The sequence below is a fragment of the Lycium ferocissimum genome, chromosome 1, assembly GCF_029784015.1.
Source record: "Lycium ferocissimum isolate CSIRO_LF1 chromosome 1, AGI_CSIRO_Lferr_CH_V1, whole genome shotgun sequence".
In the NCBI taxonomy this organism is placed as follows: domain Eukaryota; kingdom Viridiplantae; phylum Streptophyta; class Magnoliopsida; order Solanales; family Solanaceae; genus Lycium; species Lycium ferocissimum.
Genome location: NC_081342.1, coordinates 13,203,519 through 13,223,925, shown reverse-complemented (window position 1 = coordinate 13,223,925; position 20,407 = coordinate 13,203,519). Strand labels below are relative to the sequence as shown.

General features: G+C 34.2%; 1 protein-coding gene and 1 long non-coding RNA gene across 2 annotated transcripts; both read right to left on the bottom strand.

The window, feature by feature from the left end:
- Positions 1-431: 431 nt before the first annotated feature.
- On the bottom strand, positions 432-10,387 carry LOC132048857 (sucrose synthase 2-like). The gene is made up of 15 exons (XM_059439547.1): positions 10,157-10,387; positions 9,435-9,567; positions 8,363-8,514; positions 8,063-8,255; positions 7,400-7,518; positions 7,074-7,290; positions 4,823-4,918; positions 4,566-4,739; positions 4,293-4,409; positions 4,010-4,176; positions 2,291-2,515; positions 1,488-1,809; positions 1,153-1,397; positions 900-1,038; positions 432-758 (listed from the first exon to the last, which is right to left on the bottom strand). Exons 1-15 carry the CDS (start codon positions 10,252-10,254, stop codon positions 720-722), a joined length of 2,436 nt encoding a protein of 811 aa, XP_059295530.1. The 5' UTR covers positions 10,255-10,387; the 3' UTR covers positions 432-719.
- Positions 10,388-15,669: 5,282 nt separating this feature from the next.
- LOC132068803 (uncharacterized) lies at positions 15,670-17,318 on the bottom strand. The gene is made up of 3 exons (XR_009417515.1): positions 17,225-17,318; positions 16,719-16,779; positions 15,670-15,932 (listed from the first exon to the last, which is right to left on the bottom strand). It is a non-coding gene; the product is annotated as an uncharacterized LOC132068803 (long non-coding RNA).
- Positions 17,319-20,407: the final 3,089 nt, after the last annotated feature.

Below are 20,407 nucleotides of genomic sequence, written 5' to 3'. Positions count from 1 at the left end.
AAATAAAATCAACATGAAGAGATTTTTGTCATTTTGTTGCTTCATCTTCGATCCTAAATACGTAAATTCCTGCACAAGACATTAGTTATGCAGGAAAAAGAAATTGGAACTGAACAGAAACTGCAAGATTTGCCCTTCAAATGGGCTGGTGTTTAATTTTTGTCCCTCACAACAGAACTTATGTTTAGTGGTGCGTAAGTTTCTAAACGTAAGTTTCTTTTAGAAACTTACGTCGTGGGGCGTAACTGATGGGATACATGATGTGAGAAAATATAAATTAACGCCCCGCAAAAATTTATTTATTATGAGGGGCAAAAATTAAAGACCAGCACAAGATACGTAAGAAGTGCAAATGACCAGATAGGGAAGATGTGCAAATGACCCTCCTTTTGGTACCCCATCCATAGAACTTACAGAGCAGCCTTTAGTCGTCCAAGTATGCCAATCCTCTTGGAGCAAAATATGCAACAGTAAGTAGTATTCCCTATTAACATAAGTGTCTTTTCAACCAAAAACACACACAGTAAAGTGCATATCAGCCACCCCCTTAGTTCAAGTAGATAGGGGCAGCCCATTGTTTTTCTCGTCACATTTATTGATGGTGGAACAATGAGTTAAGTGTAACATCTATGTCTACATTTCGCTAGAGTTACACAGCTGCTCCAATCCATGCCATTATGATTATTTTCACAAAATCCTACTGCTCGCACCATCAATGCTCAGTGCTTGTCTTCAATTGCTAGAGGAACAGATTTTGCCTGGAAACACAGTAAATCTTACATAAATTGTCTTGAAAAGTCCTTTCTACAGCCCCAAGCGCGGACATGTTTGTGTAAAATAATACTTAAACCGCATTTATATTTTTGATTGAAATGAGAATGAGCAAAAAAGGCACTCACCAGCTCACGGAATTTGAGAATGTAGAACATCTCTAAGTATCGTCTAGTTTCACGCCTCTCAAGTTTTGAAACAAGCTTCCAGAAACCATATACACCAGCCAAAGTCATCAGCCTCTCCGAGTAAATATTCCATGTAAACCTTAAAATTGGTAAAACACGAGAAATTGAGTGATGTTCAAAACAAAGATGGGAAAGCTATCTTTCATTCACACAATATCAAGGGAACATTCTTTAATCTTCTTTCTATAAAAACCTGTCAAGAATCCTTTGGAGACCAGATGCAGATATTTTTTCCCAGTGTGTAGGATCATCTTTGCAGCGTTGGAAGAATTCCGCCATGAGGTCAGCAGCTTTATCGGGATGATAAGGATCTATATGGAACCCAGATACACCATTGTCAATGATCTCCATGGGACCACCATGGCAAGTTGCAAATGTTGGAAGACCACAAGTCATAGCTTCAACCACGGTGAGTCCAAATGCTTCATAAAATGCAGGCTGAAAGGAAGATATTTGTCACCGATAACCACCTTTTCTTTCGGTCCAGGAAAATGGAAGTGGAAACGATTCGATACAAACACATCATACCTGAACAAATATACCTCTCTTGTCAGCTATATAGCGATAGAGCTCACCATTACGTGCCCGGTTTGTTTGGGATGATATCCATCTGAATTGGCCATCCAAGTTATGCTCCTTAATAAGAGTATGCATCTTCTCAATTTCTGCTATTTCTTCTCTATCATTGGATTTCTTTACATCGTTGTATCCAGCTACTACAACAAGGTTCGCCAATTCCCTCAGTGTGGCATTTTTAGCATAGCACTCAACTAGTCCCGTAATGTTCTTAACCCGGTCAAGCCTTGCCATTGAAAAAATTATGGGTTTTGATTGATCATTCAGGTGACCTCTGTAATCAAAGAGTATGACATCAGTCTCCGCTAATTTATGGATCACAATAAAACTACCAATCAGAAGCAAAGTACAAAAATCCAATCTCTATTATATACTCTCATATTAACTATTGCAATCAAGGGTGGTTTAGCAGAAGCAGGTCCAAGTACTGCGACATTGTTGCCTTATTTGGATCTTTGGATCGTATGAGCAATCTTTATGCATGTACAAAGCTACTATGACAATGGCATTAATTTAGAATTGTGGAAACTAACCACTTATCAAAAAATAAAGCATTAACCATTTAAAGAAGAACATAAAAATATTATAAATAAGTAGATATAAAAATATTTTGAACAAATTTCATTAGAAGTTTATTTGTAGAGAATCATATTAGACCCTCCTTTTTTAAGGTAGCAAATCTCTGGGTGTCAGGTCCATATTTATGCAAATCAATGCGTAACCTACTCCAAATTACTAGGATATGTCTCACTTACATATGCTCTTCATTCTGCTCGGGATCAAATAACAATTTCTCAATCGAGCCATGCAAAGACGTTAGTCTCTTTTCCGTGTCAGAATAGGGGAAGTAAATTGTCATGTCAGCTCCAGGAGACACTATATTGAATTTGGGATCAAAAACATCAATGCCATGGACAACCCGATATAGGCCTGGGAGTGTGAAAGAACCATGACTCTCATACTGACCAACAGTAGTCTTCCTGAAACAAGCGGTTATCAAATTGTAAGCAAAGCATCTCGTCTAATGCCTAACATCATTATGTCCCCACAATATTAATTAAGTAACCTCCATAAACTCTCAAGACAAAATTGTAGCCAGGCCGATTGTATAAAATAAAGGATTAAGTACTATGTTACTAACAAAATAAATCTGTGCCATCATATTTTCCATCATATAAGTCATTAAGTGCATGTTTAGTGGATTAACAATCGACCATCTACTATTTCTCAACCATCCAATTCTAGTACCCTATTCATGAATCATGACACGAGTTACAATGCTATTCATAGGCACTTTTATCCTGAGGTGATTTAACAGGCAGAAAAAAATGATTGGTCTTCGCAGAGAAAACATGTTTTCTATGTTGCATCAGTAAGGTGAGCATTATTTTTTTCACAACTGGTGGAAATTTCTTTGATGTAGCTCAAGCTAGAAAGGGGAGAATGAAATCAAGGACCAAACAGGAACACTGAATTCAGTTTCCAGATATGAAGCCAAGGGTAGCACCGTACATTTAGTATTTCCTCACTCTTCTCCTCTTAACTCTGTAAAACTCTGTTGGATATGGAATACAAAACATTTAGAAGTCTAAGTCACATCAATGTTCACATCCATATGGAATAATATACATGTGGTTACAAACCGAAAAAATTTCTACATACAAATTTTTATAAGTCTCAAATGGGTTGAGGATGTTACATTTGTCCTCTTTTTTTCTGCTTGCTTACTAGATGAATAACTTTGTATCCAATCGATATTTACTTCTTATTTAACAACATTGGTCATTCTTGTAGCAAAACATATACTGACTTTAAAGCATCCAATGAGTACGGATCAGCTAGCAAACTCACTTTTTTTCTAGGTTCAGCCATGTAAACATGATCAACACAAAGAAAAGCCCAAACATATACAAATATAAGAAATAGAAAGATGAAATTGTAAATTGCAAGCAACAACAACATACCCAGTATAGTCCCACAAGTGGGTTCTTGGGAGGGTGAGATGTACGCAAACCTTACCCCACCCTTGCGGGGTAGAGAGGCTGTTATCGATAGACCCTCGGCTCGAGAAAATCATTTTTAAGGACAGGTATGCAAGAAGTGCAAGAGTGAAATGCTAAGAAGAAAATATTAAAGAAATAAACGTACTGACAATAAAGTAGTAGAGATAACCTAAGTTGCAGTACAGTTGCAGTATGAAATTGTAAATTGCCACACATCAAAATATACTCCACAGATAATGAACCAAGTTTTAGCTCAAACTCTGACAATTATTTCTCTGACTACAAGCTCAGGTGGAAAACAAAGATTGTTTATCCAATTACAAAATAAATTGTAGAGCTTCCACAGATATGTAAGTTTAATCACCAATCACAGTTCCTCAAATGATGATGTCATATATGAACTACAAAATGGACTAAATAGACAACCAGGCAAGAGTATCAGATTTAAACGACCAAATTAAGATGACTCACGTTCCTGCAATCTCTTGGTAAGTACTGGTGATAATGAAATCTGAATGATTCATTGCCAGTAGATCAGCAGTAAACTGACATGAAAAATGATATTTCTCCTCAAACTTTTTCCAATAGATGTCAGAATCAGGATACTTTGTTTTCTCCAACGCGTGAGCAATGGTACACTGGAAAGGAAAAGGAAAAAAAAAAAGCAAAGGGTAAAATTACTGCAAAATTACTATTGCCGATACATAACCTCAAGACATTGTGCTACCCAGTTAAAGAATTATATCTTTCCTACCTCTGTGACACCCATTTTATATGCTAACAGGGAGGCAACTAAATTTCCATCACTATAATTGCCAATAATCAGATCTGGTTTCCCCTGGAGCTCAGCAACGATTTCACCTCCCGCATCCTGGTCAAGAAGACATGTGAAAACATTAGATGGAAAATGTATAGCTAATAGAAAGGTCCAGAGATATTATAAAAGGGCAATTATGTCTTCTTCCAATACATATTAGCAGAAAAACATCAGCAACAAAAGGCGATTTCCAAGGGACAAAGAGGTTACCTCAGTAAACTTCTCCAGGTAAGGCCATACATCAAACCTAGATATCCATTTATGAAGGATTCCATTCTCAGTCCTAAACGGGACACGTAAAATATGCGAGTATTCAGTTCCACTAATTCTCTCCAATCTCTGGTTGCATGTAGTTCCTTTAGCATCAGGTATCAGTCGGGTGACCTTTTGCAATCAGAGAAAACATATTTATGTCAACTGCAATCCCACACACCAAATAAGAGCTTGCATATCAGATATGTACTCACAACAAGGATTCTAGGCTTGAAGGTAAGTCCTTGTCGCTTTATCCTAAGAAGCATTTCGGCCTCCAAGGCACGCACTTGATCCAGTATATAGACAACCTACGAATCAACCAAAAGGAGAACAAAATCAACAAAAAACATGGATGCTTCAGTAACATTAGCAGTAATAAGCATTGCCTAAAATTACTATTACTGAGTTTTCCAACACTGCTCTAGCTTCTGGCAACTATACGAACTATATTAACTACAATACAAAAGCAGAGTGCCTGATCAAGCCTACTGCAACAAAGGACAGAGTAATGGTCGCTTATTAACCCTTATGTCTAAAGTTAAACTGGCACATCTAGCGATGATTCAGCATATAATTTGCAGGGAGAGGAAAACCAAATGTAATATTTGGAATTTCCCAAAGAAGATAGCCTTTCCCATAAGTACTAAATAGAAGACCAGATATTATGCTTTTCTGGAGGGGTGTAATAGGGTGTGTTTGATATGGAGGGAAACAGAAAACATTTTTCAATTGTAGTGGGTTGGTCAAAAATTCTTGGAGAACATTTTCTCTAAAAGAATTAGTCCCTTAAAATGACGAGAATTGACTTTCCTAGTGGAAGTATGGAAACAAGTTCCATGACTAGCCTTCCACACTAATTGTCTCCTCTCCACTCTCAACACAGCCCGCCCACCCACCCTCACACCCCTACCCCGCCCTCAGTCCTGTAGTGTTTGAATAAATTATATACAAAAATGCTTTTGGGACAATTTGTTTTGCTTATTCACCAAACACTAGAAAATAAGTAGACCTAGAAAACTTTTTCCAAGAAGACATTTTCCTTCCTACCAAACACCCTTAGTAGATACATATGTTCCCATATTTCGTCACTTTCTCCAAAAAATATATATTCATTCATTAGCTAATATTGTAGCTCACACACCGTATTGGTGCAGGGTGGATGAAATGGAGGCTTGCCTCCAGAGTGTTGTGCGACAAGAAGGTGCCACCAAAACTCAAAGGCAAGTTCTACAAAGTGGTGGTTAGGCCGACTATGTTGTATGGGGCGGAGTGTTGGCCAGTCAAGAAGTCTCACGTTCAGAAGATGAAAGTGGCGGACATGAGAATGCTGCGATGGATGTGTGGGAACAATAGGAGCGATAGGATTAGGAATGAAGTTATTCGAGACAAGGTAGGAGTAGCCTCGGCAGAGGACAAGATGCGGGAAGCGAGACTGAGATGGTTTGAGCATGTGATCCGAAGAGACACAAATGCCCCGGTGCGGAGGTGCGAGAGGCTGGCTATGGATGGTTTCAGAAGAGGTAGAGGTAGGCCGAAGAAATATTGGAGAGAGGTGATTAGACAGGACATGACACATCTTCAGCTTACCGAGGACATGACCTTAGATAAGAGGGTATGGAGGACTCAAATCAGGGTAGAAAGCTAGTAGGTAGTCGCGTTTATCCTTTCTTGCGAGTAGTTGCATTGATCTTTAGTTTCTTGTCCCTTGATTTAAGAGTATCTGTTTGCACAGAATGGTTTATCATGACTTATTCACTTTCGTTGTTTTCATTTTCATAATTGCTTTGAATTGTTACCCATATCTAACCTTTCCTATGCTTTTTCTTGAGCTAAGGATCTTCCGGAAACCTATGTTGCTCGGACTCGGTGTCGAGTGTCGGATACGGGTACGGATCTACAGGTCGGATTCGGCATACTCTAAATTTTAAGATTCGGGGGTACGATCCAGGTGCGGATACGGGTGCGGGGATTCTGCTAAAATAATTCAAATTATAAGAAAAACACCTAAATCTATGCCTAGAAATAAAAAACAAAAATAATTTTTATAGTTATGTTTCATTTATAATTAAATATTAATTTTTAATTAACTTGAAACTCTTCCAGATACAATAAGTGTCCACTCTTCAAGAGCTCGCCGTTTCTTCCAATTTGGCCTCAAATTTTTTCTCAGATTGGTCCATGGATTTGGTCAAAGCATCCAATGTTGTTTGACCAGATCCGACACGAATCCGGTGTCGGTGTCGGTGTCGTTGTCGTGTCGTGTCGGACACAGGTGCGGCAGCAAAAGTGAAGGGTCCGAGCTGATACCAAACTGTTTAGATTGAACGAAAAAACTAGGTGACAATATTTATGGGGAGGAGGAACTAGCTGATACCAAACTGTTTAAGGGGAATATCCCAAAAGAGATTGGAGCTGTAAGCAAACTATTTACATAATACAAGACCCTTTTCTCCTTGTTATTACCTGGCCACCAGTGTCCGGCAAACCCAAGACATTTGCTTGGCCGAAGAATCCATGAGGAGATAATATGACGACATTGAACACCATTGGTAATCTACCAAGAAAAGTCTCCAAGGTTGAGGGATCAGGAGCCTGAAGAATGTCAGACAGCAGATGCATCGTCTCCAATACACGTTTTGCAGTATCACCCCAACCTCTCTCAAAGCCCAATTCTTGCAATCTGCATGCACGTGGTTTCCATAAAGACAGTTTCAACTACTATATCTTGCCCTTCTCTTGAGCAATTGCATACGCTTGTAAGAAGGCAAAACATGTATGTACAAACTCACGCATATTCAAACTCTTTATAAGATGTATCTGGTGGTAGCTTGTTGAGATAATCCTCTGCTTTATTAAGAGAGGACTCCAGCCTGGAGATTCGCTGTATACGTTCATTCAACATCAAGACCTGCATAGATAGACAATCCATCTTACAAATACAAGTCGTAATACTTCTTTAACATTTTCAAGTGAGACAATATTATTCTCGAAAGTCAACTGATGGATAAACTATTACTCCCTCAGTCCCAATTTATGTCGCACCGTTTGACTAGGCACAAAGTTTAAAGAAGGACGGAAGACTTTCGAAATTTGTGGTCTAAAACAAACCTTAGACATTTGTGTGCCTATATATCATTTTATTAAGGGAAAAAAAGGAATTTTAAAGTTAAGTTGTTTCTAATTATAAAAATGTGACGTTCTTTCTGGGACAGACTTAAAAAAGAAGTGTACCACATAAATTGGGATGGAGGGAGCATCCATCAAGTGGAAAGATAAAAAATAATGGTGCTCTTCATCCAGCAATACAATAGCAGATAGTTTGTTGATGATGAAATTCGATGTAGGAGCATTTTACATATCTTATAATGGTTGCAACGTACCGAAAGATGTGAGTGGTAGACAATGAGGGACAAACAGACATTTACAAAGGAAAAACTGCTTTCAGTACTTACATTCCCTTTATGATTGTGTCCTCTAAGGAAATCAAGTAATGGGTCCAGAGACTCTTTGCTGCGGAACATAATTGAGGACAAATGACGATTGAGGAATTGGACTCCATTGCCAATGGATGATGAGCGTGATGGACGAGGAACTGATGCATTAAATGGCTCAAAATCCAGCTCAAGCACAAAGTGATTGTTATCCCTAGCGTACAACATTTGAAATCAACATATTTTGTAAAGATATTCAACTTCTGTAAGTTTTGATGTTTCGTACTTGCAATAGAGAATCAGAGATAAGAAAGAACTTACTCTCCATCCACAAGTTCTTCCTTGAAACGAAGATATTCAGGAATAGACAATTGTTCAACACTCAGATCATATACATTAACACGAACATATTCCCAAACACCTGGCCTTGGACGAACTGCTATAGCAACAAATGGTGGGAGCACAATGGCTTCCTATTTTGACAACAAAGCGAAAGCATTAACAGAATAAACTACTTGTCAGCAAAACGAACAAGAAATTCAGTCAGAGACAAGTAAGTAACATCAAAAGCTGCTCTGATATTAAGCAACTAATTCAAACAGTGAAATGGTAGTGTATCAGTCACATGAAGAAGTGGAAGCATGGAGACAGAGGCAGGTAACCTGGATTATTGAGTTCAATCGAACCCAGTATTTTCGACACGGAGCATAGATTTATGTGTAGAAATTTGCAAATATTTCAACACACGTTAGAACCCATAATTTCAAAAGTGAAACGGATTCAAGGAAAGGATCGTAAAGGTTGAACCCATCAAGTTTAAATTCTGGATCCCGCCTCTACATGGGTAAGGTTAGGGATGGATGCAGCATGCAGGTACTGGGTTCAGTTGAACCGCGAATGAATTTAAGTGTAAAACTCTACTAAATTAGCAACAAATTATAGGTCTGGGCCCATAATTTCAAAAAGCAATAAGTTCAACGCCAAGAACCTTAAAGATTGAACTCATAGAGTCTAAATACTGGATTCGCCTCTAGGGAAGGTATGATCAGAAAATCCAAAAAGCTGACCCTTAAAAAGAAGATGAACACCATCTTTTACATCTTTTTTCTTCAATCTTGGGTAGGCTCTTCAAATGCTTTCTTCATACATAATAAAGCAGGCTTTACCGATGAACAAAGGATTTTTTTTTTTAAGTAAGTTTCCAGTGTTTTTTTTTTTTTTTTTTTTTTTTTTTTTTTTTTTTTTAAATCACTCTAGCTAAGGCATGAAACAGACAACACTTGCAGTTCATTCTCAAATTTCCTGAAAGACACACACACACCCAAAAAAAAAAAAAATTAATAAAGAGAGAACATATTTATCATGTTTAATGGCCTGGATTGGTGAAATATACCTGAGTAGATTTCAAGATTTCACAAAAGGGACCTTCTTTGAGCTTCTCACAAGCAGTATCATCACATACTGCGTTGTTGAACTCATCAATCAAGTGGTGAGGTTGCAATATCCCCTTTCCCTGCGCCACGTATCTTCAAACAAACAAAAAAACATATATAGATGAATAACTCAAACTGGAGAAACGAACAAACAAAAAGAAACCTTGAAATTTCTCCAATATATTTAAAAAATAAATCAATTAAAACTAGTTGTTTTGTCAACTTATTTTTTGCCAAGCTCACATGGTAGTAGTTGAACCCAAAAATCATTCAAACTAAACCAAAATTAAGCTTTTAATATATTTGGCCATGAAAAAGAATCAGAATCCAGTGTGTAGCATGTTGACACATAATACAATCAATCAATAGTGTGTTGTCTCGGATGTAGTTAACAAACTACGAGTTCAACTGAACTCAGTACTTGTAATTTCGGAACATATACATGTAAAAATCACCAAAATCTCAATAAATATACTCATTTTGAACCCATAAAGTAATCTTGAATTTGCTATCTTTAACACTCTTAGATAATATGATCAGACACTTTAACAATACAAATCATGCTATCAAAACCAAGATTTCAAGAACCCATAATTTCACCAGAGCATGTTTGGAGTTGATCTATCAGAAAATTAAAGACAAATATAGAGGTGTAAGTATATATAGTTGTTTATATTTATACCTAGAGAGGAGAGCAACTAGCTGATTACGATTAGCAGACAGAGTATCCTCAACTCTCTCCCTCATGCTAGGTATTCTTGTGAACTTAGGTTTCGACATCTTTTCGAGTAACAATTCAAAGAAATTTTTTTTACAGGACTTTGTAGAAATGTAAAGATGATATTATTATAGAGAGAAAAAATGGGCAAGAAAGTGGTGGAAAGAAAATCACAAAACAGAGAAAAAGGTGGCGGTTTACTGAGTATTCGGTTTGATGAGTGAAAGCGAATCCGAAGGCTAAATTACGTGGGACCCACCTAGCACATTGTAATAATATTGTCTAAATTACGTGGGACGCACCTAGCACATTGTAATAATATTGTCTAAATTTCGTGGGACCCACCTAGCACATTGTAAAATAATACTCCACTGTTTCAATTTATGTGAACCTATTTCTTTTTAAATTTTTGTCAAAATGAATGATTTTTTTTCGAATTTGGAAGCAAATTCACTTTATGAAATGATTTATAGCCACATAAATATTTAAAACTTATTTTGAATTATAAATTTCAAAAGTCTTCACCTTTTTTTAAAATATTATGTCCAGTTAAATGGGTTCATATAAATTGAAACAGAGGGAGTATTATTATAGTACTGGTGTTTGAGACATGATTGTTTGAAGGTTTGTTTTTTTGTTTTGTACAAATGTTGAAATCCAATTCGAGACTCCTATTCCCGTTCTTATCCAAACAAGAAAATTAATCTACGTCTCTTTCCACTGTTATTGATGTCTGATATGTCGGCTTAGCCACTCTCTTAATAAATATTGATACTGGTATGTAATATCATCTAGAAGATGATTATGCATACATGATTATGATAAAGTGAAATTAATAACTTAAAGGGATTGGTGCATGGTATAAGTTGTCGTATTCGAACACTAATTTTTTATATTATATTGTATAAATTTATCATCTCATAATAAGTTTACACCTTTTACTGAATAAAATATAAAATGAAGCACAATCTTAAGAATGAGATATCCCACCTTAATCTATTAACTTTGAATTATTTTATTCCATTTTTCAGATGAGATAAATCAGTCTCCGAATTATAATAATCTAGCCACATACCAAACGACCCCTTAGGGATAGACCTTATAATAGCTATTTTTTATAATGCAGTACTCTTTCTATCCCAATTTATGTGAAACTTTTCACTACCCGAGCTTCAAACTACATGAATTTTGATCAACATTTTAAAATGTATTTTTTCACCAAATTAATATGAGGAATGTTGCAACTTATAGTACTTTTCATATAGTTTTCAAATATATAAATTTTAATATTATAATATTGAGTTAATCTAAATCAATTAAAATTTAGTTAAATTAACTCTCAAAAAGTGAAAAGTGTCATATAAATTGAGACGGAGAAAATATTTTACTATTATAAGTAAGGTTTTTGGTAGAACTAATATTTATATTATATTATATTATATGTTCTTTATTTAATTTCTAACTAACTGACGTTATTATGAAACGATTTGACTGAATTTTCACATGTTATTTCCACCCATGCTATGTTTGACTGGCTCCCAGTTAATGTTTCGACATTTTTCTTCCCTTGTTTACTGTTCAAATTCAAACAAATATCTTGCTTTTTCGTGGTTTGAAATTTGAATTAGTTCATTATGCTGTCGTGGTCGAAGCTCAAATGGTGGCAAGTGAAATGTGACGTGTGTCCATTTGCAAACTTTTAGGCAAAGGGATAAATAATTTGTTAACGTTGTGCTAAGCACTGCCAAATGTCCATATATGCAACAACGTAGACGCGTAGCAGCCATTATTTGTTTATCCTTAATCTTTTTCTTTTCTTAATTTTTCTGCTATTATATTTCTATTATTATTATTATATATAAGTGCTAAAGGAGGATCAATATAGTATTAACAAATTGTACATAGAGCATTCCATATTGTACCCATTTATTTCTATTATATTATATTCTATATTTCTTTTATATTATATAGAAGTGCCAAAGGAGGACCAACATAGCATTAACAAATTGTACATGGAGCATTTGATGTTGTACCCATCTATTTCTATTATATTCTATTATATACAAGTGCCAAAGAAGGACCAACATAACATTAACAAATTGTACATAGAGCATTCTATGTTGTACCTATCTATTTCTATTATATTCTATTCTATAGCGGCCAAAGTCATAGATGAACCCCTGAACTTGTCCTGATTTTCCATCTGCACTGCCAACTGTAACGTTGACCATCCGAACCTCGAACATAAGATAAACCGTGCCATTTGAACCCCTCGTGCAAGCCGGCATACGCGTGAAGCTCACCGCTTTAAACGAGCGTGAGAGACCAATTTTTTTCTTTTTTTTCTTTTTAATCATTAAAAATTAATTTTAACAAAAACTACATTTTAAAATCTATTTAAATAATTAAAAAAAAAAATTGAAAAACCCAACCCATCCTCTCCGATAGCCCACCTACCGCCGCCATCGTCGCCGCTGCCTCCTCCGCCGCCGCCGCTTTTTTTTTTAAATTTTTAATCATTAAAAATTAATTTTAACAAAAACGCTATTTAAATAGATTTTGAAGTGGCGGCGGCGGGGGAAGTGGCGGCAGTGGTGGCGGTGAAGTGGGATATCCGAGAGGATGGGTTGGGTTTTTCAATTTTTTTTAATTATTTAAATAGATTTTAAAATAGAGTTTTTGTTAAAATTAATTTTTAATGATTAAAAATTTAAAAAAAGAAAGCGCGATTGCGCAGAGGCGGGGCGGCGCGTGGCGGCGCGAGGTGGGCTATCGGAGAGGATGGGTTGGGTTTTTCAATTTTTTTAATTATTTAAATAGATTTTAAAATAGAGTTTTTGTTAAAATTAATTTTTAATGATTAAAATTTTAAAAAAAGAAAGCGGCAGCGGCGGCAGTGTAGGCGGCGAGGTGGGCTATCGGAGAGGATGGGTTGGGTTTTTCAATTTATTTTAATTATTTAAATAGATTTTAAAATAGAGTTTTTGTTAAAATTAATTGTTTTTGTTGACATGGCTTATTAAAAAAAAAAAAAAAAAAACGAGTAACATGACATGGCTCCATGTCGCTGGTCTATTTTTCCATGTCACGGCAAGTGAGCTTCACGCGTGTGTCCGGCTGCACGAGGGGTTCAAATAGCACATTTTATCTTATGTTCGGGGGTTCAGATGGTCAACATTTCAGTTGGGGGTCTAGATGAAAAATCATGACAAGTTCAGGGGTCCATCTATGACTTTGGCCATTCTATAGCCAAAGGAGGACTAACATAGCATTAATAAATTGTACATGGAGCATTCCATGTTGTACCCTTCCATTTCTATTATATTCTATTATATATAAGTGCCAAAGGAGGACTAACATAGCATTAACAAATTTTACATAAAGCATTCTATGTTGTACCTATCTATTTCTATTATATTCTATTCTATAGCCAAAGGAAGACCAACATAGCATTAGCAAATTGTACATAGAGCATTCCATGTTGTACCCATCTATTTCTATTATATTCTATTATATTTATTTATATATATATATATATATATATATATATCTATTATTTTTATATTATATTATATATATACTTATATTATAGTGGGAAAGGGTGGATGAACATAGCACTGGCTAATTGTACAAAAAGTAGAATGCATTGTACTATATACTTGGCCGTATCTCATTGGCAAATAGTTCTTCCCACATTACTTTTCAACTCTACACGAATAAGCCTTTTACCTCTATTGGTTGACAGATGTTTTAGCAATTTGGGATATCTACTTACTTACGCTTTAACCAATTATTTTTTTATCCCATATAAATATATATTATAGTACTTAATATTTATTCTCTTCTCATATATCCGTGCATTTTTACTTATTCACTTTTGACTTTTTCCATTCTTGCTGAATATTTATTTTCTTCTCATGTATACACGTATGCACTTCAATTTTAATTCTCCGACACATTTATTTTCTTCATACACTTTTACTTGTTCACTTTTGACTTTTTATGTTCTTTAAGAATTAATAAATGAAATACTCTCTTCGTCCCATATTACTTGGCCACATTACTACATTTGACTTTTCACATTCTTTAAGAATTAATAAATGAAGTAGTTCCTTAGTCCCATATTACTTGGCTACATTACTATACTTAACTTTTCATAGTACTCCCTTCGTCCCATATTACTTGGCCACATTACTATACTTGACTTTCATAGTACTCCCTTCGTCCCATATTACTTGGCCACATTACTAAAAATATATGTCTATTTTTCTATTCTATATTTTTCTTATTTCTAATATATATAAATGTGAAGAGAGGACTAATACAGTAATACAAATTTGTACCACAAGCTATATAAATTGTACATTTTAACCAACTACTTTTTTATTCCACGTGGACATATGTTATAGTACTGAATATTTATCTCTTCTCATGTATACACGTATGCACTTCAAAGAACTAACACAACAATATAAATTTTTACCACAAACTATATAAATTGTACATTTTAAACAATTACTTTTTTATTTCACATGGACATATGTCATAGTACTGAATATTTATCTTTTCTCATATCTACACGTATACACTTCAAATTTAATTCTCCGACACATTTATTTTCTCCGTGCACTTATACTTGTTGAATTTTAACTTTTCAAGTTCTTTAAGAATTAATAAATGAAGTACTCCCTCCGTCCCATATTACTTGGTCACATTACTAAACTATTTTTTTATCCCACATGGACATATGTCATAGTACTGAATATTTATTCTCTCCTCATGTACACTTCAATTTTAATTCTTTGACACATATTTATTTCCTCCGTGCACTTTTACCTGTTCATAAATGAAGTACTCAACATTACTAAAAATAAAAATATACGTCCAAATTACTTGTTCATTTACAAAATGAAGATAAAATTAATTAAGTCTTTCCCATCTTATCCTCTCCGTCCCATATTACTTGGCCACATATTACTAAAAATATATGTCCAAATTACTTGTTCATTTACAAAATCAAGATAAAATTAGTCAATTTTGATTAGAATGTATTTATTGGAGAGAGATAGGGGTAAGATAGTAAAATAAATCTTTTATTTATGATTTCTTAAGGGGCGTGCAAAAGAGAAAGTGACAAGAGGGAGTATATATTTTACCATAATATTCATATTTATTGGTGTAAGTCTCAATAGCCTTTGAAAATGAGTAATTAATGTGAAGGGTAAAATTAACAATAAGAACAAAAAATTCTTTCTCTTGATATGTTAACGTGGACAAGTAAGAGTAAACGGAGGGTGTCACGACCCAATTTAGGACCATGACCGACGCTATGGGGTAGGATTCCCAAGGCAAGCCTTAACGGGAATTTACAGAAAATCGAGCAGAGTTTCCCCTGTTTTTATGACTATCCAAAACTTTCCTGTCTCAAAATCAACAACAGAAATATCCAATCTCAACCAAACTAAATGTAATCATCCTCAATCAACCCATTTTTAACGCAATAATACTAAAACATCTCTGAAATACGAGAAAAACGCCTAATACTAGTCACTGGTCTATAATAATAAAAAAATACTCATGGAATAAATCAAATGACTGTGGAGCAACTCTAAGAGTTCAAAAGAAAAGATCATAATAAATAATAGACTCTTCGCCCACGCGAACAAGTGCGGGGCTCACCAGAAACTTTCAACTCGTGCTCTCTAGTTACCGTAATCCTCACCAATATCACCTGCGGTCTCTGTAAAAAAAAATAGCGAGGAGTGAGACGCTTGCTCAGTGAGTAATAACACTTAACCACAACCGTTTTTATTGGGGACAAGTCATAAAACATGCTTATATAATATTCGATAACTATCATGAAATAAATGCCCTTTTTGGAAAAAATGGTAACAATAACCAATCTTGTCTGTTTTCATGTAAGCAGAAATCATTTAGCAATTCAGTAATAAACTCTGTAAACACTGTCATATCAACTCTTATATCTGGGAGATTTCCTAGAAAGGATCATGTAATCTATATCATGTGGACCCCTTCGTAAAAGGAGTCAAATATAACTGTAGGTCCCTACTCGAGGGAAAAACTGTACATGTATGCTAGTTCTACCTTCCCACTAGCGAGGGCTATAACTGTAATCTGTAAATACAAGGTGCACTAGGTCTAACGAACCCGCCGTTAGCTACGGGACCCTTCAAAGTCTCCTCCCATTAATACTTTTGTTTGCAAATAGTACATACTCATATGAAAACATTTTCAAACAATACAGGGCATTTTAATTCTTATCAAATCATGTAATTTCATTACAGAAACGGTAAGCATATCTCAAGTAACGGTAAAACATATCTAGTAACGGTGAAAACAATTAGAATAACCAGAAAATATCTCAAGTAAACTGTTTGGTACCATATCAATTAAAGGACTTGTCCTACATGCAATTTCAAAGCATCAGTAACGCATTTTATTTTCAAAATCATGTATAAACTATGAAGGTTATGAAAATACAAATTATGGTAAGATTACTGCTCACAGTACTCGTGTCGAAATACCAAACTCGTCACCACGCAAATCTGTAGGACTTCTTCAACTACCTATGTTATCACAAAATTAATCCATATATCAGCTTCATAAGTTTCCAATATAATCAGTTCAATCCTACTAATCATTCGTCAACCCCATATGCCTATTTCATGAAATTTGACTAGTGATTCCTTATAAATTCATGTAGGAGTAACTTGATGAGATGGAAGGTGGGTCATGATCTACATTTATTCTTAAATTGATACTCCAATCTCTAAATGGTAGAAGAAGTTGACTTATTAAAAATATCTTGTGCTACTTTACTGCTAGTGGTACTTCTCCCCTTAATGTGATGACTTATCACTTATTTTTGTAGCAAATCCATGGCTGCACTACACCGAGAAGGAAAAATTACACTCTCTTTTTCTGTTACTCAACTAATAAATTAATGATAGGCTAGGTGTTGGTACAGGAAGGAAATCTCTCATAATTCACCAAAGTTAAAGTTTGACTTACTTGTTCTTCTTCTTCCGTAATTTTCCTTCAGTAAAAAGGTGCTTTCCTTTGTTTTGCTGCTTTCACTGTTGTTGGTGGCTACTGATAATATAAAATACTCCCTTCCCTAATCTATATATAATATAAAGCTAGGAATATACAATCCTATGTGGCACCTCTCTATGGCCTCCATTGACATTTATCTTTTTTCTCAACTTTTTGACATTTTTCTGTTCATTTCTCTATTTTACCAAATAAAATAAAATATTAAAAATTCCATCCATCCACCCATAATAAAGACTCACTCACCATTTAATAGCATTATATATGTCATTACTTCCCCTATAATTATTGTGATTACTTTGTATTAAATTTATTAGTAAAACTAATTTATCTTTTTTTTTTTTTAATTCATTCTTTGTTTTATTATTGTATTAAAGAAAGACAATCATATGTGACACCTCTCTATGGCCTCCATTGACATTTATCTTTTTTCTCAATTTTTGACATTTTTCTCTTCATTTCTCTATTTTACCAAATAAAATAAAATATTAAAAAGCTCATCCCTCCACCCATAATGAAGACTCACTCACCATTTAATAGCATTATATTGTCATTACTTCCCCTATAATTATTGTAATTACTTTGTATTAAATTTATTAGTAAAAATAATTTATCTTTTTTTAAATTCATTCTTTGGTTTATTATTGTATTAAAGAAAGACAAGGAAAATTGTAAGAAACTTTTAAAATTCCATCGCGCCTCATTTCTTTTTAACAGAAATCCCATCAATTGCCTCATTTATTTATAAGTAATTACACCTTAAATATCATTTGTAACCTCCACACCCAAATACAATCCTCTATTAACAACTCTTATGAGTTTTGACCGGACCTTTCCCTCTTCATATTACCCCTCCATTTTCTTAAAAGTTTCCAGCTTTTTGAAATTGTGATTCAATGTTGTCATTCTATCTATAATTCTATATGTTAGGTAGATTTATATATATTTAGATTTGTATCTGGGGACTTTTTCCAAATGCTTAACGTTAGAATAATAATCATCACTCTTTCCGGTTTTTGTCACCTATATTAATTGATATTAGCTTGAAATGTTGTGCTTTAATTTTTGTTTGCGGCTTTTTATGTTTGAATTCACCTGAAAATTGAAAATCAAAGGTGATGAAAGTCTTAGTTTCCTGTATTTCTTTCTTCCCGTTATGGTTTAAAATTTTACATATTTTGTTGATTTTAGGTTTCTTATTTTCTGCAGGGATCGACGTGTGAATTTAGTGGATTTGGACTATTTTGGTTTTGAAGATATTGTTAAAGTTGTTTTTAAGAGCCAACCATTTACGTGGAAGATTATTTGTGGAAGACGGAGTCGCTCTTCAAGTTTCGACTACCCATTCCTATGAAGGCGGAGCTTCATTTCTCGGTGTTGCAAAGGTCATAATATGGCCTCCTTACAAGCTCTCAAAATGTAAGTAAAGCTTGATGATTTCGTGCTAACGACATTCAATATATAGTAGAGAGAGAGCGGAAGGAGATGAAGGTCAGAAATTCTACCGCGAATCATCTTTCAGTGGCAACGAAGGGACAAGAAATGAAATTGGGTTTCGTTTCTATTTTTGAGCTAGAAAACGAAGAGCTTGACGGCTTGAGGTGCTTTTTATCTTTATACCTTCGTTGTTTTCTTTTGGTGGATTTTCTCATGAGCAAATATTTTTTAGGCAGTGAAAGTATGAAGTTTATGAAGACTATTTTAATTTCTGGTCAATTCAAAAAATTATTCAGTAAGATTAAAAAGGAATATGACCGATGTATTATTTTATTATAAGTATTATCTAAAAAAAATCATGCTGATCAATTTCAAGAATTTTATCTTTAGTTATTATGTGATAATTATCTTTGAAATTTAGAAAAAATAAATAAAAAGATAAGGTGACAAAAAAACATGAAAGTTGAAGTCCATTTTATATTATCTCTGACTTAACAACTTTCACATTTTAATTACTTAAATTTCCACATCATGTTAATATAGCTGGCTAAACTAACCATTTTTTTAGAAGTTTAAATTAATATAGTTTATATAATAATAGCTTTTTCTTTGTGATATAGTCTCCCTATTTTTATAGGGTTATATTTGCCATTATCCACCTACAAAAATCTTTTAGCATTTCATAGGGTTATATTTTTCATTATTCACTTACTCATTTTTGTTTACTTAAAATTTTATATTTAAATTTCTAGATAATTTTAGACTTAATTCAATTGGATTAGAGATACAATTATCTTCAGTTTGCTAGGGATTAATGCACAAGCTTACCTACTATGTATGAACGTTTTGAATTTTTATCTGCATAATCTTCTCTTTTTGTCAATACCTTTTTTTTTTTTGTTGAAACTGGTAATGTTGATTCTAATTTTGGGCAATAGTTAGGCAGATTTGCTTTGTCATTTGTTTGACTATGAAAGTGGGAGAATTAAAAGATTAGATATAACTTCGATCTTCCTTTTAAGAATTAAGGTAACTTTACTGTATGTAATTTTCAATTGTTAGCAAATTGTACTTTTACATGTTCTATCTCTAGACCAAGAGTCTATAGATTTTTTTTTTTTTAATTAGACCGCTTATTTGATTACCGATTAGTTTATGTCGTCAAGAAAACAAAAGGTGTTACTCACCACATTATGTAATAAGAAGTACTATTGAAACTAAGATTTTAGTTATAGAAGCTACTCTAATACATAGATTATTTAATTAAAAAAAAATCAACCGTGCGAAGCGCGGACTTATTCACTAGTCCCTATTATGTTCCCGTCCTTGTCCTTTTCTTTTGGGCTTTGGCCCATTTTCCTTTATTTTATTTATTTATCCTCTTTTTGATCTTTGTAAGAAATATGCTTGTTTTCTATATTTTTTTTGTTTTTCTTTTCTAATCACCAAAATACCCATTATTAAATATGGGATATTACATTGAGTGACTTTTATCCTTGTTTTTCCTCTTTGTCAATACTTTAAACATGAAGAGAGAACGAACAATAGCAATGCAAATTTGTACCAAAAGTTATATAAATTATACACTTTAACCAATTACTTTTTTATCCCACTTGGACATATGTTATAGTACTGAGTATTTATTCTCTTCTCATATATGCACGTATGCGCTTCAATTTTAATTCTCCTACACATAACTTGTCC